Source organism: Sander vitreus, chromosome 12 (assembly GCF_031162955.1).
Source record: "Sander vitreus isolate 19-12246 chromosome 12, sanVit1, whole genome shotgun sequence".
Taxonomy (NCBI): domain Eukaryota; kingdom Metazoa; phylum Chordata; class Actinopteri; order Perciformes; family Percidae; genus Sander; species Sander vitreus.
In genome coordinates this window covers 22,342,354-22,364,154 of record NC_135866.1, presented here as the reverse complement: position 1 = coordinate 22,364,154, position 21,801 = coordinate 22,342,354, and the positions used below count along the sequence as shown (strand labels likewise).

General features: G+C 42.6%; 3 protein-coding genes across 4 annotated transcripts; all 3 read left to right on the top strand.

The window, feature by feature from the left end:
* Window positions 1-1,524: 1,524 nt before the first annotated feature.
* LOC144526907 (uncharacterized) lies at window positions 1,525-5,374 on the top strand. 2 transcript variants are annotated; one of them, XM_078264644.1, is made up of 6 exons: window positions 1,525-1,634; window positions 2,327-2,404; window positions 2,505-2,986; window positions 3,856-3,931; window positions 4,043-4,171; window positions 4,280-5,374. In XM_078264644.1, exons 3-6 carry the CDS (start codon window positions 2,539-2,541, stop codon window positions 4,674-4,676), a joined length of 1,050 nt encoding a protein of 349 aa, XP_078120770.1. In that variant the 5' UTR covers window positions 1,525-1,634; window positions 2,327-2,404; window positions 2,505-2,538; the 3' UTR covers window positions 4,677-5,374. The 2 variants fall into 2 exon arrangements, with proteins under 2 accessions (XP_078120770.1, XP_078120768.1); XM_078264642.1 differs by lacking the exon at window positions 1,525-1,634 and adding an exon at window positions 1,655-1,724.
* A 2,084-nt stretch (window positions 5,375-7,458) lies between these two features.
* LOC144526908 (C-X-C chemokine receptor type 4-like) lies at window positions 7,459-9,240 on the top strand. The gene is made up of 4 exons (XM_078264645.1): window positions 7,459-7,565; window positions 7,686-7,894; window positions 7,999-8,282; window positions 8,398-9,240. The coding sequence occupies exons 1-4, from the start codon at window positions 7,551-7,553 to the stop codon at window positions 8,991-8,993; spliced, it is 1,104 nt and encodes a 367-aa protein (XP_078120771.1). The 5' UTR covers window positions 7,459-7,550; the 3' UTR covers window positions 8,994-9,240.
* Window positions 9,241-14,972: 5,732 nt separating this feature from the next.
* mcm6 (minichromosome maintenance complex component 6) lies at window positions 14,973-21,714 on the top strand. The gene is made up of 18 exons (XM_078264641.1): window positions 14,973-15,199; window positions 15,386-15,532; window positions 15,772-15,882; window positions 16,126-16,213; window positions 16,363-16,524; window positions 16,633-16,798; window positions 16,954-17,102; window positions 17,247-17,397; window positions 17,501-17,642; window positions 17,842-17,983; window positions 18,403-18,510; window positions 18,853-19,008; window positions 19,250-19,378; window positions 19,489-19,653; window positions 20,316-20,442; window positions 20,594-20,800; window positions 20,917-21,056; window positions 21,158-21,714. Exons 1-18 carry the CDS (start codon window positions 15,102-15,104, stop codon window positions 21,263-21,265), a joined length of 2,496 nt encoding a protein of 831 aa, XP_078120767.1. The 5' UTR covers window positions 14,973-15,101; the 3' UTR covers window positions 21,266-21,714.
* Window positions 21,715-21,801: the final 87 nt, after the last annotated feature.

The window sequence follows — 21,801 nt, the reverse complement described above, 5'->3', positions numbered from 1 at the left end:
AAAATAGATTTTTATGCTAAGACTAGCGCTAGCTAACGTCAGCTAGCATTAGCTAACATGACCTAATTCTAAAAGTTGTCCTCAGCAAAATCCAAAAGCTATAATGCAACTACAAATGGAAATTCAGTCATATCCAATCATTTCCTTGCCAAAACATTTCCAACTTCATCTGTATCATATTCTAAGACTAGTTACTGCTAGCTTACGCTAGCTAATGTTAGCTAACGCTAGCTAACATTAGCTATTTTTAAAAGTTGTCTTTTGCATAATCCAAACGCATGATGGACACTAACCATCATGTTAACGAGTAACAGTATTTGATTTGGTACAATTCATTAATATTTAACATTACATATTAAGCAAGATTACCTGATCGCATGGGTCCCAAGAGTCCAGAAATGAGATGGTACTACCACCTGATGATCTCACGGTCAACCAAAGATCGATGGCTTTTCAATCATATTTCCCGGTCAACTATATATCAATGCATTTTCAATCATATTTCCCGGTCAACTATGTCGATGGCTTTTCAACAACAGGTCGTTTCCCGGTCAACTCTAAATCATTGACTTTTCAACACATTGGCAATATCGCCCGGTAAACCAAATATCAATGCTTAATCAATCATAAAGATAACTATAGATCAATGTTGTTCCAATGTTGTTGCCATCAACATTAATAACGTCAGGTTTCATCGATATGGTAATGGTGATGCAACATTTATTTTGCATTGAAATTTCAATATCAACCATAATGATGATTCAGATGGAAAATCAATATTTATTCAATGTTGGCTTGCTGTCTGGGCAGCTAGCAGTTAGAGGTAATTTCATTGATATGGGACTTTCAGTAAAAGAGAGGTAGCCTAATATTTAATTTGGATGGTCCGCAATCTCTTCCTACACAAAATATTTGATATATTTTCTAACGTCACAATCACAAGAAAGCTACAGTTAGCATTTATAACAACATCAGCCACAGTTACACAAAAAGTGGATTAAAAATGTGCTTACTTTATTGATTTAGGCTATTTGTTATATAACCTTTACATAACGGTGTCTCTAACGTTACTTGCGTTGAATCTGTCCAAAATGGGAATGAAGCTAACACAGTCTCTTAATTACAATATGAATAGCTAAACATTCGCAAATAACTTACATAATACCACAACGGCATAGAGGCCAAGGGCATGAATGAGAGCGAATAATTAATTAGAACTGTTTCATTTTTAATTATTGTATATAATTTGAATATGGTAATTTCTATAATACAAACGCTTATAACCCTTTTACACCTAACGTGTTAACTCTTATTTCGGCCGCCTGGTGTGTTTTTGATGTTTCGACTGTAAAATTGTCCCAAAAATGTGCAATGACTTAGTTTTTCCCCTTCAGGATGATTTAATATACCGGTAATACATCCATAGCTTGGCGTGGTGGCGTTAACGCGCCATTTTTCTTTTTTTGGTCTAACGGCAGTAGAAGAAGAAGAATGAACCGACACGCAGCCGCACTCGGCACAGCATCTTCCGCCGCGCGCATCTTCAAGCTAGTGTCAACTTTTGTCCTCGAGCCGTGAGCACAACAAAACACGGGTCCGCGAGCTCAATAGGGGATTAGCCAGTATGTTAACAAGTAAGCGCCTCGTTGTGTTGTAGCTGTATATGCCAGTAAAACAGTCGTGAACATGCCAGATCACGTAAACTGTGAACAGTCTGAGGAGCAGTAAGTTTTAAAGGCATAGCCTAGCTTCAGTGATGACGGTGTCGTCCCTGAAAGCCTTCAGTCTGCGTTGTCTACGGTATTTTAGTTTGGCTAGCTAGCTTAGCCAATATACTAAAATGATCTTAAGGAAAGTAGCATTTTATGGAATGGGGACATTTTCGAGTCGGCATCGTAAGGCGGACTCTCCATCATTAACGTTACCTGTTTTTGAGATCCTGTCCTTTGGAGAGACCCTGTTAAAAACCTAGCTAGTTTTAGACCACAGACTCATTGACACAGCAAACCTTTAGAAAAGTATCGTTAGTGCTTCGGCGTACATTACTATTTGCTCTCTTGGGCTCAACTTAAGGCAAAATACAGTTTTAGTTATATGACGTAACGTTAGTCAGCTACAATATTTACACGATGCAAGTAACAATGCTGTATAGATTGTAAAGCCCCTTAAGGCAGATTTGTGACTTTGGGCTATATAAATAAAATTGACTTGACAATTGAGATCAAGCTGAAACAGTATCAAGATCACATTTTAATATTGTGCTGTATTTTTTCCCCCTTCCACTGTTTTGATTATCTGTCATTAAAGTAGTTTGTTGTCTTTACAGGCCTGTGACTGAAAGCGAGTTTGAGGTAGAGGGCTTGGAGTTCATTAATTCATCATCCATAAGAATAGAATATTATAGGTGAGACCACATGAAAACTTGCTGTGTAGTGAACACATACAAATGTATTACACTTTGTAGGTGCTTGATTACATGTAGTGACAGTTGCTCTCTTTTACAGTTCATTTGAGTATTGTCTGAAGTGGAAGAGACCCATGTATCGCCAACGCCCCTCCAGACTACCAAAGGCCTCCAAGAAGAGCCCCCAGAGAAGTCCCAGCCCAAATGAAGAAGTTATCCAGCGCAAGTTGAGGGGTAAGAGACAGAGGACAGGCCTGAGGAAGATCGGAGCTGGCGACAGCGTAGTCAATAGAGATGAGGAGAAGGACCGTGACATCATCGACATCATTAACAGCACACATGATGAAAAAGATATCGCAGAGTATGAAGGGAAGTCTGTCGAGGTGACTGATGAAGGAGTGGACGAGTCAGATGAAGACTGCTGCTCTGTTACCAGCAGCATAGCTTCTGGTCCTTCCTTCCTACGTGACGCCTCTCCCAAGAAACCGAGGCCCTCGCAGGGCTTGTGCTCAGACTGTCAGAATCTCTTCCAGAAGGCAAAGAAGATGAAAGCACCAATTAAAAACAAACTCCTAGACAACGGTGAGTGCACTCATTCATTGTTTCAGCAACAATGCAATGTGTTTTGGGGGAAATTGGGCCATTGCTACAGCAAAGACTAGTACACAGAAAAAATGCGTGTATTGTGAAAAAGATCAGATGTAAAAGCCACAATAGTTATATTAATGTTTCAGTACACACAAAGTACAAAAAGCACATTTCCTCCCTCCTGGCATGCTACCCATCAATCTAGATATTTAAAAATATTTGCTTCTACATACAAAAACAATTGTGCCTTTTGACTCATTTTTGTGGTCAGCGGGATAAAAAGTTATGATGTGGTTACTGTAGGAACTCATTGTTACCATTTTCACTTGCTAATAATTCTTGAGACTTATTTTCTCTTGTTCTTTCTCTCTCGGATGTATAAGTATAAATTAAATTGTATTAAACGGGAGTCAAAATCCTTGTATGTGTACACATACTTGGCTGATAAAGCTGATTCTGATAAGAACAGTGTATGTATTGGCATTTTGAATGATGACTAAATGACTATAACTTTTAGAATTGTTTTCATTTTGTGTCAACTACCGCTTTTAAACAGAGAAAAACATCAGTGTTTTTTCCTTCCAAAGCCTGTCATTACCAGTTCACACTAGTGTTTTGAGACTTAAGAACTTCCGCATTCACACAGGCTACACTTATATGTCACATGAGGCCACTGCTGACCGTGATCAACCCAAACATCTCTGCTTTCACTGTCAGTGTAATGTGTTCAGTTCAGTTCTGCATTGCCTTAACGGAGGCGTCACTAGAGAGCAACACACAGAGATCATTCGGCAGGTCAGTCTATATCCAGTACACAGATGCATGCTAACATGTTCAACATCTCTTTCTGGTTCTTTCTACAGATCCCAAGTCCCTGACATGTGACCAGTGGGTCCTGATCAAGAATTGGAGACCTAAGAGGCTGACTAATGCAAGAGGGTAAGGCTGCTTGTATGTGTGGTTACTGGCTTTAAGGTGGAACACCAGTAGCCATGAAAATGTTTTTGCTTTCAGCTCATTATAACAGTCTGCACCTCTCTGTTTTGTCAGGAAGCTTTTGCTACATGTACAACTGGTTAAGAAAAGACTTAAGGTCAACAATGGTGCAAAGCGACCTGCACAATGTGTGGGAGAGGGAGAATCATCAGCCTGCTCGAGGCCGCACACTTTCCTTCGGAGGTAATGCTTCTGTACACGTAACACATTTCCTAGCGAAGCAGATCAATGAGCCTGTTTACATAAAAAAATGAAATAAAATTGAATGTGGTGCGTTTTTGTGTGTGTCAGGAACCTTAGACGGCATGTCAGAGTGCCAGTGAAGAAAAACAGGAGGAAGAGGAAGAGAGATGGAACTCAGGATCCTTGCGCCACTAAGCAGCAGCGTCTCCACAGCAACCATCACAGCCAACACATCAGTATTAGCAGTACCAATGAGATCGGTCTTCACCCGACCAGCGGTCACAGTAGCAGTTCGGGTTTTGAGGGTCGTAGCGATCAAGAAGTCGACGATCAAGCGGACACAAATCTGAATGTTGGTTTGATTCCCTCCACAGTCACGCTGACAACCACCAAGCCAAGCGAGGTCCCACCCAAACAGAAAACACCAAAGAAGAGGGGTGGATTCAGAGACTTGCTTGTGCAGTTGCGTGGCAACAGCAACATGATCGTCCGAGAAACATGTTAGTGACGTGACTCTGACTTATTTTAAGCTACACTTTAACAGCCATTCTGGCCATATTGTAGCTTTGACTTATGATGTTTCCTGTTTAGCCTGGCTATTATTCTGTTCTAAACACCAATCTGTAAATACTTGCTCCGGTGTACCTGGAGTCATACCTGTACCTATAGGTCTGAGTTTATTGGCAAAGTACTGCTGCAGTTCCACGTACTTGCATGTTATTTATTTTTTTGAATTTCAAATAGTATATATTTAAAGTTTTTATTTTTACATTAAAGCTGTTTTTACTGTATGCCAACGATAGACAGATTTAAAATGTTCCTTACCTGTAGACCTACATGAGCACTTTCAGTAAGATTATTCAGACAACTATTTATAGCTGTGTCCCAATTGAATAAGACATACTATTTCAATGCAGGTTATGAGTGTGTGGTCGCTTTACAATAGAAAAGTGACTACATTTAAATATATTTTTAAAAGTGCTGTTGTCTTACAATGCAAGTCGCGGTTTGACATCCGACAGCGTACGGTTGCATAATTTTCTCTTTGTACAAAATATTAAGAAACATTTATTTAAAAAAATATATATATATAAAGATCATATTGTATAATAGGTATTTGGTACATTGTGTCTGCCTACCCTTTCTGTATGTATAAAAAACACTGTTTACTAAGAATATTATAAATAAATAGCAAGTGGTGGACAGGAGCCATGTTCTGTAAGATGGTAAAGGGATCTGTTGGTAGTATTTTCAGAGGCGTTGGGCAGTGTAAGACCCTTTCTCTAGAAGCCCACATGGTGGCGCCACTTAATGCAGGAATCAGCACTGCGGTTACAGTATATCCGCTGTGTGTCGTTTAGTGTGCGTCTTTTACAGAAGACTTGTCCGAAGAGAAAAGTACAGGTGTAATTAATAACATTAACGATCATTTAGTGTCCTAGTGAGCCAGTATGCATATTAACCAGATCTCCAGCTGGACGTGCCTGGAACACCTCCCTAGGGAGGCGCCCAGGGGGCATCCTTACCAGATGCCCGAACCACCTCAACTGGCTCCTTTCGACGCGAAGGAGTAGCGGCTCTACTCCGAGCTCCTTACGGATGACTGAGCTTCTCACCCTATCTCTAAGGGAGACGCCAGCTACCCTCTTGAGGAAACCCATTTCGGCCGCTTGTACCCTGGATCTTGTTCTTTCGGTCATGACCCAGCCTTCATGACCATAGGTGAGGGTAGGAACAAAAACTGACCGGTAGATTGAGAGCTTTGCCTTCTGGCTCAGCTCTCTTTTCGTCACAACGGTGCGATAAGTTGAATGTAATACCACACCCGCTGTGCCGATTCTCCGACCAATCTCCCGCTCCATTGTCCCCTCACTCGCGAACAAGACCCCAAGGTACTTGGACTTAGAACTCCTTCACTTGGGGAACCAGATCTCTGCACCTATAAATCTAAAGTATTGACTAAAGGAAATGACTTACACCTGTGTGTCCTGTAATGAAAGCTCAAAGTTTGCTTCAAAACAAGCTTACTATTCAGCAGCATAACCCCAATTAAATAAGCCAGTGCAGACACTGAGACATCTGGCTCATTTTGATGAGGGTAAATCAGGAATAGGTCTTTATACGCAGCAATGTTGTTTTCAAGATGTGTTTGCTGATACCAGTGAATGTGGAGGAAAGGGTGGGGTAAATGCGCAAGAGATAAGGGACTGAGAGTTGGGTCTTGAAGGCTCGGCAGCACTTATTTGGGGTGTTGCTGTTTACTTATGGGATTATTGAATTGGGAGAGGATGGGGATTTAATGTCAGAACTGCCAGTGCCAAGGCAGGAAATGTGTCTGCTGACCGACTGTATCACACACATGGATGCAGTGTGAATGTAAGCAGTGTGCCACCTACAAATCAAGTGAAATGTACAAAGCAGTAGGTGCTCTGATTGACCGGACTCCTGCCAACACATAGCAGCTGGCAAATCGCAGCTCCAGCTGTTGCTCTATGCTGCTTACACGTTTAAATTAAAACCGTCATGAACTGGAAAGCAAATGAATTGTGAGATGGAACTTGATAGAAAGAAAAATGAGTAAAGAAATAAAACATCCTTTTTTTAAGTATTTGCTATTTCATTTCAAACATCAATTATATGTTATTAATTTAAAGACAGAATGAGGAAATAGAAATGTCAAATTAAATTCCTTTTTGTAGTTTTGAGTTTTATAATGCATTTTATATCATTGCTTTAAAACATCCTCACATGGTGTTGAAAAAATTTGTAAGTTTGCTTTCAGAAAGGTGACACTAATATCACACAGACACACACACACACTTATTCATTGGCAGTGAAAGATCAGATAAAGTCTTACAGCGTTAGCAGAACACAGCTTATAATCATCTCACATTCCTCTTCCTCTCTCAGTGTCTGCTTCTCTATGCATGTTAATGCATGAATGCTTGCGTGCATCATATAAGACAGTGACGCAAAAGCAACTATGTTGACACTCTGGTGGGGGGGAGCTGAAACTCCTGCTGCTTGTCCTGATTTAACAGAGCATGGAGTTTGGAGACACACCGTTACACACACACACACACACACACACATTACACATTGTCCGATTCTCTTCGGCAGTCTTTCCTATTGGCCTTTTTATCACAAACCAGAGGTCTCAGGGCCAAAACAATTCAAGCAGTGTGCCCACACACACAACACAGTATCCTGTAATACAACCACTATCAGCACCTGACACCTCGAAAACAGGAAATTCGTTTCAGCAGGAACACAGATGTGTTGTAGTGTTTAGGGGCGGAGCATGAACACAACTATATATCCCCTGTGAACAGAAATCTCAACTTCACTCCGTTGAGAAAGGAGAAAGACTGCCTCCGTCATGTCGTACTATGAGGTAAGGTTGTCAGTGATGTGTAGGCAAACGTGTGAGCTTTTGAGTAAATTCACAAATATCTGTGTTTAGGATCAATTGTTGTTGTTTGCTTCCTGTCCTTACTCATCATCATCTCTCCAGCATATCTTCTTCGACTATGACTTAAACGACACCGGCTCAGGTTCTGGTTCTGGTGACCTGGGAGGGGATCTGGAGGAGCCCTGTGACGTGGAGCATGTGATGACTGCTAACATTCAGCAGGTCTTCTTGCCTGTTGTCTACGCCCTCATCTTCACACTGGGCATCACTGGAAACGGCCTGGTTGTCATAGTCCTGGGCTGCCAACGCAGGTGAGAGGGGGGGTTGGTGGTTGAGCTGAGGAATCTCTTTGTGTCCATAACAAGAACCAATAAGAAATAGGCTTCATGATTTCCTCTCCTGTGTTTGTCTACAGGTCAAAGTGCAGCCTCACAGACCGATATCGCCTGCATCTCTCAGCTGCTGATCTCCTCTTTGTTCTGGCTCTGCCGTTCTGGGCCGTGGACTCAGCCCTGACCGACTGGCGCTTCGGAGCGGCCACCTGCGTTGGTGTGCACGTTATCTACACGGTCAACCTGTACGGCAGCGTGCTCATCCTGGCATTCATAAGCCTGGACCGCTACCTGGCAGTGGTCCGAGCCACGGACACAAACACTGGTGGGCTAAGGCAGCTGCTGGCACACAGACTGGTTTATGTGGGTATGTGTTGAAAGACTGGTTTGCTTTCTATTTCTTTTTTTCTTTGCAACTCTCCTCTTTATTTGTCTTATTTCCACAGCAGCGAACTTCTTTTAATCTTCTTCTCTCCCTGCAGGTGCCTGGCTGCCTGCTGGCCTCCTGGCAGTGCCTGACTTGATATTTGCCCGGACTCAGGAAGGGGGTGAGGGGGCCACTCTGTGCCAGCGATTCTACCCAGAAGACAACGCTCCTCTTTGGGTTGCAGTCTTCCACCTCCAGCTGGTTCTGGTGGGTCTGGTGATCCCAGGCTTGGTCCTCCTGGTGTGTTACTGCGTCATTGTCACCAGGCTGACCCGGGGCCCGCTTGGGGGCCAGAGGCAGAAGCGGCGAGCGGTCAGGACCACCATCGCGTTGGTTCTCTGCTTCTTCGTCTGCTGGCTGCCCTACGGAGTGGGCATCTCTGTGGACGCTCTGCTGCGCCTGGAGGTCCTGCCCCGTGGCTGCAGCCTGGAGGCCGTCCTGGGCGTGTGGCTGGGGGTGGCTGAGCCCATGGCATTTGCACACTGCTGCCTGAACCCGCTGCTATACGCCTTCCTGGGGGCAGGGTTCAAGAGTTCGGCCCGAAGAGCCCTCACTCTGAGCCGAGCCTCCAGTTTGAAGATTTTACCACGAAGACGCCCGGGGGCCTCCACGACCACAGAGTCAGAGTCCTCCAGTTTACATTCCAGCTAATGTTTGCTTATGCTGTATATATGTATATTGTGTGTGTGTGTGTGTGTGTGTGTGTGTGTGTGTGTGTGTGTGTGTGTGTGTGTGTTTAAGGTGTCTGAGAAAGTAAGGAGCAGTCTGCTGGCCCACGACTTGTCTTCTCCCTCACTGTCAGGTTTCTCCTGTAAATACTGTTATTATATTTGTTTTCAGGGCTGCTGTGCTTGATGTGTACTGTTGTAGATGTTTGTAATAAAATATACAAAATACCCATATGTGTGAAAATGTCTTATCTTGTGAAAGAAGTTTCTTACTTCCTGAGTGAAACTATGAATTCCTGGCTTGTACTTTAACCACTCAACCACAGCCAATGCCATCCTCACACAAATGTCTCCTCAGTGGTTTTGATAGATATCATTAAGGCCCAAATTACACGAACAATTCCAAGCAAGCTAATGAGATGGTAGATGAAGGCATCTCAGCTTTATCACAGAAAACACATTGAAAAGGAACAGGAAAGGTGGAATAGGAAGAAACAAGCGTGAAACAAATCTATTTGGTCTCATACATGGTTTAAATGTAAACCGATAGCTGCCAACGGTGTCCAAGCCTGCAGATTGTTTTTGGGAAATACTATTGTTTTACTTTGTGTTTGGTGTTCTTGGGGGCAGAGTTGGTGGTTTACAGATACAGATTCTTCAGGAAAAAGTGTCAATTAGTTACTATTGTGGCTTGTTTTCCAATCTTCATGATCATCCGCTTGTCTCCCTTTGTATTGATTCATGATCACTCAACCACCTGCCATCTGAATCCACTGATCCGGAGCATGGGCACGTTCTTTCGAAAGATGAAACTGCTTTTTAGAATGGGACGTGTGATAGCCAGATGTATATGAGTCATAGGCGTGAGAGAGTGTGTGTATTTGTGTGTGTGAGAGCATGTGTGGATGTGTTTGTGTCACTGTTTTGGGGGGTGCAGATTTATGCTGATGATATAAGCAGTTTGCTTCTTCTACGTGAGAGAAAAAGGAGCATGGGTCAGGAGGTCCATTTTTCCAGTACTCACACACACACACACACACACACACACACACACACACACACACACACACACACCACACACACACACACACACACACACACACACACACACACAAAGTGCTTCCCACAAACCTACTTCCACTTGTAAGTGAGAGAAACAGAAGCTGGAAGTTTACAGTGTCCTGTTTCCTGGAGCAGAGAGGAGAAGGATGAAGAAGAGAGTTGTGAGAGAGACGAAAAGGAAGAATACAGTAAGTCAGCACCACAAGGGTCGACTCTATGGCATCATTATAACTGTGTCCTAGCATGTGCTTATGTAGCTTTATACAGAAAAATACAGTAAATATAGAAAGAAAACGTACCTATTTCTTTATCATATGTTATGCCCTTGTCTCTCTTACACACACACACACACACACACACACACACACACACACACACTCACACAATGCTTCTTCTTCTATTCATAGTGTATTCAAAACAGGAAAGACTTCCTGCAGCTCATTTTAGGAAAAACAAGCAGTTAAAACAATCAAACACCCGAGTAGCTCTGCACTCATCAACACAGAGAGCTGCTATAGAATAAATCAGTTTAACAACATGCAGGAGAGACACTGAATGACATCATGAACCAGGTATAAATGTGATGTGTAAACATACAGTAGATCTCTAGTTTTAAAAGACAGGATGTTCTTAGCTCTTATGAATGATACAAATATAATATCAAGACCCAATTATAGATTTTTGAAGAAGATGAGATTTGAAGACACATTTTGAGTCTCAATTATAGTGTTGTATCAGGTCAAAATGTAATGTCCAAAACTGTGGCTTATGACCAAATTACATGAATATCCCACGAGCCTCAGCTGTACTTGATGTTTAGGGCTAATTTGCATGTTAGCATGCCAATATGTTAAACTAACATGGTGAACATGGGTAAACATACCTGCGTAGCATAGGCATGTTAGCATAGTAAAGTGAGCATGTTAACATTCACGTTAGCATTTAGGTCAAAGATGCGCCTATAAAAAAGCCTAACAGAGCTGCTAGCATACTGGTAGACTGTTAATGTATTGCTTTGTGGATTCTATATCAGCCCTATATTCAGAGAGGTGTTACCTTTATCTGTCTTGTAAATATGTTTTTTGAAAAAAAGAAAATCAGGATGTTAGTAAGATGCAACTTTCTCAGGAGAATTTTACAGCTTATTTTACATTAGCCCAGTATAGCTTGTTTGTGCAGTTAACCAAAGGCTACAAGCATTAGCATATTGTGTTGGTTTGCTTTGTACTCTAGCATATTAATAACAAACAGTTATGCTGAGTTACAGATTTAATTTGGGGGGTGTTTACACCCACATTTGTCACTTAATTTTCAAAACTTGGCAAACAATACTGTCAGCAATGTATGACCCACACGTTCCACAGACATCAGCAGACATTGCATCCTCCCTGGGGATGCTTAACTGGTCTGTACTACTACCAATTTTACTTCTTGCTAGGTTTAGGTGGGCTTTTGCCTTTAGCCTGGTTCTCAGCAAGTAAAACAAATGCTCATCTTGATTTACTGACTTTGACAGTCAGTAATATTCCATTGTTTGGCCAGAAAATGCTCCTTGGTTGCCTTGTCAGTATGTTTAACATAGCTATCATGCTGTATTGTTCTATAGATGGTGGTCCGTGTATAAAAAGGGCTACAAGCACTGCTCTGTTCTCCCTGTATGTGAGCCACCCATAAACTGAAACACTTGAATGTCAGCACTCGCTGTATCAGTGTCACCATGTGAATACAAATACACCAGGAAACAACTCTTTTTAAACCATCTCTCCCCTTCTCTATCATATCCTGATTAGGTACATTTATGCTGCGCATATACTTCTGCTACATTACAGTACAGAGGTAAATATTATATTAAAAGCCTTCCTCACCAACCTTGATGGCACTGATGCTCTTGCAGTGCATTTGTGTTGGTTTATGTGTGTTTGCCTACAGATGGTCAGGTTCCCTCATATTCAGACAAGCTGAGCTTCCTGCTGCTGAACAATCGTGGGAAAACCAGAGGTCAAGACAAAAGGAGAAATAAAGAGGGAGAGAAAGACTGGGCTGCATCCAAATGGCCTGTAACAACTTCCTGCTTTGTTCCTGGTGGATTAATACAATGTGACAGGTGAAACCAATAGCCTGCCAGGAGTGTTTGTATTGACCTCAGCAGGTGGAGACGTGAGAATGATGTGGGAGCAGTAATAGACATTAATGGAATAATAGAGTAGAAATCAGTATTTGTTGGTCACAGATGGTCTTGGGTCTGAACTCTGCAGAGGTTGACTGCAGACCTTTTGTGTGAGTTTGGATGCATTTTTATGTTAGATATCATCCAGCCATTGCCCTTGAGCAAGCATAATGTAGCTGTAATCATATTCAGTGATATATGAACAAACACACATGAACAAATCCTTACAGTGTGTTAAAAGGCATCTCTTAACTGGTTGTAGACATGAACAAACATAGGCAGGTTTGTAAATGTGTTCAAATCTTATATAGAAATGTTGGGTTTGAAATGGCAGTTTCACACACAAAAAATTAACTAAAGGTCCAATACTAGATTACTCCCAGAGCTTTCAGATGTATTTCATGGCCTTCATCAGAAGATGCTATTTGCTCAGTTGTCACTGAAATTTTTATAAATAGATAAATACTTTCCTCATGAATGGAATATATAATAAATGTATATATAATAAACAAATACTTTATATTTCACATAAGATAAATTATGAAGACTTGTGTATATATATATATATATATATATACACACACATGAGTATTATATCAGCATATATAAATGAGTATAGTGATATACAAATGGCCCGGGTGATAGCAGGTAGTTTGGTGTACTTTTTGCTTTTCCCCTACCATTATAACCACTAGTATTAAACTATGGTGCATTGCTCTGTTTCTTTGTCCTTATTACAAACTGCCCCTCTAGTGGACATTCTAAGTCACTACACTACTTGGTCAGCGGTTCTTGGGTCAAGTTGTATTACACAGTAGCCTAAGTTACATGGAAAATTGAAAATAGTTTTAGAAAGTCATCAACTTACTCCTATTGTATGTAATAAATCATGATGAGACAGACACAAGATCTGAGATTAGGGATTGTGACTTCCTTGGACCCCGCACACACTCCTCTTAAGAATACAGTTTAACTCTGGAAGTGATACTACTCCACCCAAATGCTATCTTTTGAATATTGAATATTCAGTCCCTGTAGGCTCTCATCCTTCATAGAGAACAGCTTCTGTCGTCGGCTTGGGTTCAGGATTGCAATGGCGGCAAGTTGATTACAGCAAATAACTTGTGGAAATGTCTCAGACCTCTTCGTCAGCACATTCTACTTCTTTGCTGTACATGTGTATCCATCCTCAATGTGCTCCAAACACGGGTCTGATGTCTTTTTACTGGTTTACAATTACATATGGGATTCAATACAAGATCATCCTCTATAAGACTTTGAATGGTCTTGCTTCATATTAGTGAACTACTAAAACATATATCTCTGGGCCCTCAGGTCCTCTCTTAACAAGGCCTGCTAGTTGTACAAGACTGAAAACACAAGGGGACTGTGTGTGCTGTCCTGGGTCCCAGGCTGTGGAACAGTCTCCCCCTGGGACTCAGGTCAGCAAACTCTCTTGGGTGCTTTAAGTTTAAGCTGATGATCTATCTCTTTTCTAAATGTTTTTTTTGTGCTCAATGTGTTCTATTTTGATTATTATGCCTCTAATTGTTTGTTGTGTTTGTGTTAGACTCGTCTTTTGTTCTTCAAAAAAAGGTTTCAAACATGAGTGGTCAGTTAGGAATTACAACACTACATTTATTATAATTAACACCAACACGTCTTTGATATTGATAAAATGATTATTAATATCAAGATCTACAACTCATTAATGGTGTGATTTACAAATAACAACAGTATTGAAAATATATGTATTAAAACCGAGATGTTCTAATGCTGTTTTTTTTTGCTATGGAGATTAGTTTGATGAACATAATATGGTCAAGGCAGATATGAAAACAAGCTAACACATTCAGTGAATATCATCATAAAATGATCATATGTTTATTGTGCTCTTGCAGCCAAAGTGAGAACTTACAAATCCACATTCCTTGGTGGGAATAATATAGATATTTAAACAGATTTTGAATGGGAAGTATGGGAAGTTGTATTATATGATGATATAATGATGTTTCTCTATTGAGGTGACTGTTGATGAGTGAAGAACTGTGAATTATGTAATTATATTAGAAGTATGGTTGTGTTTACTGCCCTACAGTGGTCACAGTGGGGAACTGTAGCACTACATTCAATTTAGGCACATATACAACACTGATGCTACTTTATTTTACATTAGGTAGGCTAATAATCACACTAACGATTTGTAGGCTACGTGTGGATAATAATGATTAGTGATATTAACCCTGTGCAATAACACTGAGTTATTATTCTCTCCACCATATATTTGTTGTAATAATGCAAAAAAGATGATGTATTATTAGGGATGTATTGTTAGGATTAGAGAAAGCTATCTGACTAGACGACAATGTGAGTAGCCATGGACAATCATAATCTATTATGCATTTCTAGCAGCATTTTGCAAAACTAGAAACGAAACAGAATTATTTCGAGGCTGGGACCTTGTCCGTATTGTGTCCACCTTAAGTGAAATAATATAATGAGCAACTGTTCGACACGCGCACAGACAAACGGAGAAAAATTTCAACTTTTTTTTTGTAACTTGTCTGTCTTCACCATTTTTCCCCCTGAACTTGCTTGAATGGCTTGAAGCAGGAAGCGTGCCACGGGAAAGAGCAGTCATATCACTCCTGATTGGCTACAACCCAGAGAGTATTTGTATAGCATTACCGATTGGACGAAAGCGACGCGCCAAAGATCACGTGTCCCTCTTTTCGCGCGAAACTGTTGCTCTGTTGTCAGGACTATTATAGCGTGCTGTGTCTGTCCGGCGAAGAGCGGTACGGCTCTGTGAATTTTGCACAAGTTTTTGAGTCTTTTATTCCAGTTTGACGGTGTTTCAGCATGGATGTTGCCACAGCAACTGCGGAGAATGCCGGAGAGATGGTGAAAGACGAGTTGGCTGAAAAATGCCAGAAGCTATTCCAGGCTTTCTTAGAAGAGTAAGTCAACCAGCAACAGGCTTCATTGTATTGTTGTCGGCCGAAACAGGCTGTGCACGAGTAAATCGCATTGATGCATCATTTTTAAAAGATTCGTTATCAGTAACTATGAGGATTCACTGCTGTGTCGACCGGCTGTTGTTCATGTATAATATTTACTTCTCCGCTGCCTGAATCCGTGTATAGGTTCCAGACCGGGGATGGGGAGGTGAAGTATGTCCGGGAGGCCGAGGAGCTGATCAGGCCTGAGAGGAACACGCTGCTGGTGAGCTTCACAGACCTGGAGGGCTTCAACCAAGAGCTGGCTACCACCATCCAGGAGGAGTACTACAGGTGAGCTAACCGCATCAACCCCACTGCATTAGCACTTTTGTGGCCTTGCAGCCTCAGTTTGATTTCTAATGACAATGCTGGAGTGAGCAACACTTTCACTGTAACTCGGACTCACCAGTAAAGCTGGTGTTCTAATCTGTAGTGGCATACCATGTGTATTGGTAAATAAACAACCAGCAGATGCATTGGTAGCCATGGAGGGGCAGCTGTGGATTAACATGAAAGGATTGTGTTTTCAGAGTTTACCCCTTCCTTTGTCGGGCAGTGCGCAACTTTGCTCGGGATCATGGGAATGTTCCTCTCAACAAAGAGTTCTACGTAGCCCTCGAGGATCTTCCCACTAGACACAAGTAAGAGACATGACAAACCTACATCAATTGCTGGTTTTGGTGTGAATCACTGTGCGCACACTTTGTTGGAACATGATATGGCATACTATACTGTGACTTCCCATACTGTAGTTGTCTCAGTAGAAATGATGAAGTGGCTGTAATTTTATCTTTCAAATTACATTTAATCTAAGACTTGATTACATTTGTTAAATGAGCAAAAGCTAGCGCAATATATCAACCCTTTTCTTGTGTGTAATCTAGGATCCGTGAGCTGTCATCCATGCGCATCGGCACCCTGGTGAGGATCAGTGGTCAGGTGGTGAGGACACACCCAGTACACCCTGAACTGGTAAGAGTCAACACATGTACTACAATAATTAGTGGTGTGTGGTAGCATCCAGAAGTGCTCCGTGCTTAAAAACCAAATGAAAGCTGTGGTGCATAAATAGTAATGTTGAGCGTGTCTGTTATATCATTATCTTTATAATGACTTTGCAGGTGAGTGGCACGTTCCTGTGCATGGACTGCCAGGCACTGATCAAGGATGTCCCTCAGCAGTTCAAATACTCCCCACCAACCATCTGCAGAAACCCCGTCTGCAACAACCGCTCCCGCTTCCACCTTGACACGCACAAATCCAAGTTTGTCGACTTCCAGAAGGTAACTATGAGAGAGAGAGAGGATGTATGTGTGCGTATGCATACGTGGGAAACGGATTTACTGATGACAGCTTGAGCTTTCTGATGGAGTCCAACTCTGTGTGTTCAGGTGCGTATCCAGGAGACGCAGGCGGAGCTGCCTCGCGGATCAATCCCACGCTCCCTGGAGGTCGTCCTGAGGGCCGAGGCTGTGGAGACGGCTCAGGCTGGAGACCGCTGTGACTTCACCGGGACCCTCATTGTCGTGCCGGATGTCTCTCAGCTCACCACCCCAGGTGTGATTTTTTTACCACACGCTTTGAGCCTTAAATTCACTTAAGTTGTCACATATTGTGACTGTGTGAAAGCAATAACATAATTTGAACAAATTAACATTAGTTTTATTTATTTGACACCTCATGACATGTCTGTATGGGCGTCCCGTCTCAAGGTGTGCGAGCAGAGACCAGCACCCGCGTAGGTGGAGGACCCCAGGGCTTTGAGGCTGAGGGTTTGAAAGGACTGAAAGCTCTGGGCGTCAGAGAGCTTTCATACAGACTGGCCTTCCTGGCCTGCAATGTGGCCCCCACCAACCCACGAGTAAGGGACGCATACAAGCTAATAATGAATGCATTTCCATAGCCATCGCTCCTACAGCATTGTTCTCTCCCAAACCAAAGGAGCAAATAAAGCTCCTAACATGCCTGGTGTTCAGATACAAGTGTGTGTTTTCCCTTGTTGTAGTTTGGTGGTAAGGAGCTGCGGGATGAGGAGCAGACTGCAGAAAGCATAAAGAGCCAGATGACCGAGAAGGAGTGGGAGAAAGTGTTTGAGATGAGCCAGGACAAGAACTTGTACCACCACCTGTGCACCAGCCTCTTCCCCACCATCCACGGTCAGTGCTCGAAACCGCTGTTGGAACATTTTCTCTATCCAGGAAAACTTTGAAGGTTGTTAATGATGCAGATTTTCAGCTAAATGGTGACCGTGATTTGCAGGCAATGACGAGGTGAAACGCGGCGTCCTGCTGATGCTGTTTGGAGGTGTTCCAAAGACGACCATGGAGCGAACCTCGCTGAGAGGAGATATCAATGTCTGCATTGTAGGAGACCCCAGTACTGCCAAGAGCCAGTTCCTCAAGTATGTAACACAATATAGACAAATTACCAGTAACTACGTGTGTGTGTGTGTGTGTGTGTGACACACACACACACACACACACACACACACACACACACACACTTGTACTGTACATTGTAATCCATCAAATAGAGGACTGAAAGTATTGACTCTGCGCACAGATCTTCCAGTCTGAATGGTAATTTAAATGTGCGTGCAGGCACGTGGAGGAGTTCAGTCCCAGAGCAGTGTACACTAGCGGCAAGGCCAGCACCGCTGCCGGTCTGACGGCAGCGGTGGTCAGAGACGAGGAGTCCCACGAGTTTGTCATCGAGGCTGGAGCTCTGATGCTGGCAGACAACGTGAGTGTTACAAGTCATAAAGCAGTGAAGGACATTATTTTGTGTATTCAGTAGAGATGTTCCGATACTGCCTAAAATGCTGGTATTGGTATCGGGAAGTACTGGAGCACCGATCCGATACCACGTAATAAAGCCCTAAAGAAAATCTACGTTAAGTAGTTTATTTGTTATTTTTCCGTTATTCATGTTTCACAAAGAGTTTAACCTGAGCCAGACCGACAACAAAGATAGAAATAATATCACATCCATACAGGGATAGTAGTATACAGTTGTTAAAATATATGACACACTTGTATCGGATCAGTACTCGGTAGCGGCCGATACGCATGTTCAGGTATCGGAATCGGTATTGGCAAGCAAAAAATGGTATCTGACCATCTCTAGTATTCAGTGGTATTAATGGCAGTGTGTTCCTCCAGGGTGTGTGCTGCATTGACGAGTTTGACAAGATGGACGTCAAGGACCAGGTGGCCATCCATGAAGCCATGGAACAGCAGACCATCAGCATCACCAAAGCTGGAGTCAAGGTAATGCAGCCAAATTAAACTGATCGTGGAAATGATACACATTCTGAAATTCAAGACTCACCGTGGTGTTTCCTTAAGGATTATGACGTTTTGGTCTGCTAAAACTATTGCAGAAATTTGTCTGTTTTCATTACTGACTCGGGTGTGGTAAAGGTTAAAAATAAAGATCAAAAAATGTAATTTCACACCTCATTTTAGTCAAGGGAAACGCCCATTTCTATAGCATGACCATACAAATTCAATACAACTAAGGCTTTACAACTTGCACTGTTCTAAAACTAAAGGAAGCCTTTCAGTCATCTCTTCAGTAGAGTAACCAGACTTTGCCTCCGTCTCCTCCAGGCCACCCTGAATGCTCGCACCTCCATCCTGGCTGCCGCCAACCCTGTCGGTGGGCGCTACGACCGCAGCAAGAGTCTGAAGCAGAACGTCAACCTGTCCGCCCCCATCATGAGCCGCTTCGACCTCTTCTTCATCCTGGTGGACGAGTGTAATGAGGTACGCGTGTACACAGTATAGTCTGTGCATTGGTTCCTGCACTGATTCTTGCTTTGTTCTTGAACTTCAGATGTGTTAAATGTGTGTACATTATGTTTACCTCTCATTTTCTATTATTTAAATCCTTTTTATTTCCTGCATCCTCATATCTGATGCTACAACAATCCAATTTCCCTACAGGGATTATTAATGTTTTATTTGACCTGGTCTAATGCTGCATGTTCATCTGTGTGTATCCCAGGTGACGGACTACGCCATCGCCAGGCGCATCGTGGACCTGCACACCCGCATGGAGCAATCTGTGGACAGACTGTACTCTCTGGATGAAATCCGCAGATACCTGCTCTTTGCAAGGCAGTTCAAACCTAAGGTGTGCATCTGCCAGCTGCACCGATTGTGTGCGTTTTTTTCATGAGGCGAACGATTTGTACGCTTGTGATTCATATTTAACCGTTGCGTATTCCTCGTGTGCGTCTGTAGATCTCCAGCGAATCCGAAGAGTTCATCGTTGAGCAGTACAAGCGCCTCCGCCAACGCGACGGCTCCGGAGGTGTGTCCAAGTCTGCCTGGAGAATAACGGTGCGACAGCTGGAGAGCATGATCCGCCTTTCAGAGGGCATGGCGCGCATGCACTGCTGTGACGAGGTGGGTACCAACAATGATTTCCTATTCAGCACAAAAGGTGCACAGGGACTTTGGGACCACAGATGGTTACACAACAGTTTGACACTAACAACCCCAACACGTTTTTTTAAAGGTCCGATATTATGCTCAAATTCTGGATCCTACTTGTGTTTTTTTGGTTTCTACTAGAACATGTTTACATGTGTTATTGTTATAAAAAACATTATTTTCCTCATACTGTCTGAATTCAACTGTATTCATCCTCTGTCTGAAATGCTCCGTTTAAGCGCCTGTCTCTTTAAGGCCCCCTACTGATAAAGCTCTGATTGGTCAGCGTTTCTGGGTCTTCCACATCTGTGCCCTCGGTGTCTCTACACCCTCATCGCAACAGGGAATGATGTAACGGCACTGTCCTATACTTAGTACTTAGTATAGTTGTGACATCACAACCGTACGGAAGTCCTGACGGCTTGTTTATAGGCACCGTTTCTCAATACTGGCATGGTGTGCATTTCTTTGTAAATTGAGCGTTTGATACTTTCACAGTATTTATATAGCACCTTGACCTGCTTAAATCACACTTTTTACAATATGGGCAAAGTATTATCTTTAAGTGATGGTGAAATAATGTATAGTATTGTAACTACTCACATTCAAATGTTGGCCTTTCTTTTTGTCTTCAGGTGCAGCCCAAACATGTGAAGGAAGCCTTCCGTCTTCTGAACAAATCAATCATCAGAGTGGAGACGCCCGACATCAACCTGGAGCAGGACGACGAGCTGGAGGAAGAGGAGCAGCAGCAGGAGGATGGTACAGACACACAAAAACACACTCTCTTGGAGACAAATATACACATTAACATAGAAATGCAGAGACATGACGTACCTATGCTAGACCAGCAGTTTGTATCAGGACTGAAAAGAGACCCAGGTTTTATCTAATGCAAACTTTCTCTTTGCAGGAAACGCCGTCCCTAACGGAGTGAATGGTGTAAACGGCCATGTGGACGGTGTTAACGGGCACACCAATGGAACTAACGGACATGTCAACAGTGTGAACGGCCACGCTGAGTCTGGAACCCAGTCCAAACCATCTCTCCGCCTGTCCTTCACGGAGTACAAACGCATCTCCAACCTGCTGGTGCTGCATTTGCGCCGGGCCGAGGAAGGTAGGAGACGCCTCTCTATATACTACTAAGAAATATATTTTTGGTAACTTCCATACTTGTTTTGTGTTTTCTTTAATTATACAGTTTAACCTTTTTAACTGCTGTGTGTGTTGCAGCTGAGGAAGAGGAAGAACTGAAGAAAAGTGCGGTGGTGAACTGGTATCTGAAGGAGATTGAGTCCGAGATCGACTCGGAGGAGGAGCTCGTCAATAAGAAGGGTCTGATAGAGAAGGTCCTTCACAGGCTTGTGCACTTTGTAAGTCCACCTTCTGCAAAAATACAGCCACTGTTTTCAAACCGAAAGACAAGTCTTTCAAAGTTTGGACATAACTTGACCAAGTGTGTCTGCTTTTCCAGGATCACATCCTCATCGAGCTGTCTCAGGGGGGGCTGAAGGGCTCAGAATCTGCCATCACAGAAGAAGAAGTTCTGGTTGTCAACCCCAACTACATCCTGGAAGATTAAACTCCTCCCTTCATTCCTCTGTTTAGTTTTTCTCCACTCCCCTTACAGCTTCCATGATTGTTGATATTAAACCTCAACAATGAAGTTGATGTTCAAGGTGTTTTTGAATGCTCATATGTAATGCATACATAAAAGTAGCATTGGAGATGTTATTTGACATGTTTTGTACTGTACAGAAGATTCTGGGGCTCTTTAAGATTAAAAAAAAAAAGACTTTTGTAAATATGCTGCTCTTTGTCCTCCAGTTGTTTGCTGGCTTCGGTCTGTTTGGCTCTCAGTCAGGGGAACCACCCTGATTTGTGTAATTGCTGATTATCCACAACTGTATATTCAAGGCATATGCTGAGGCTTACTTACCTCAGTGGTTTCAAGTTCTATTGTGTCTTTTGTAAAATTATGATTTGGAGTAAATGGAAATGTTTTAATAAATAAAATGACCTACACAAAAACGCTTGGTGCTGTTAATGATTTCCTGCAGCGCTACATCGACGTTGTCCGCTAGGTGGCAGCAGTCGGATATGGTGAAAATGTCACTG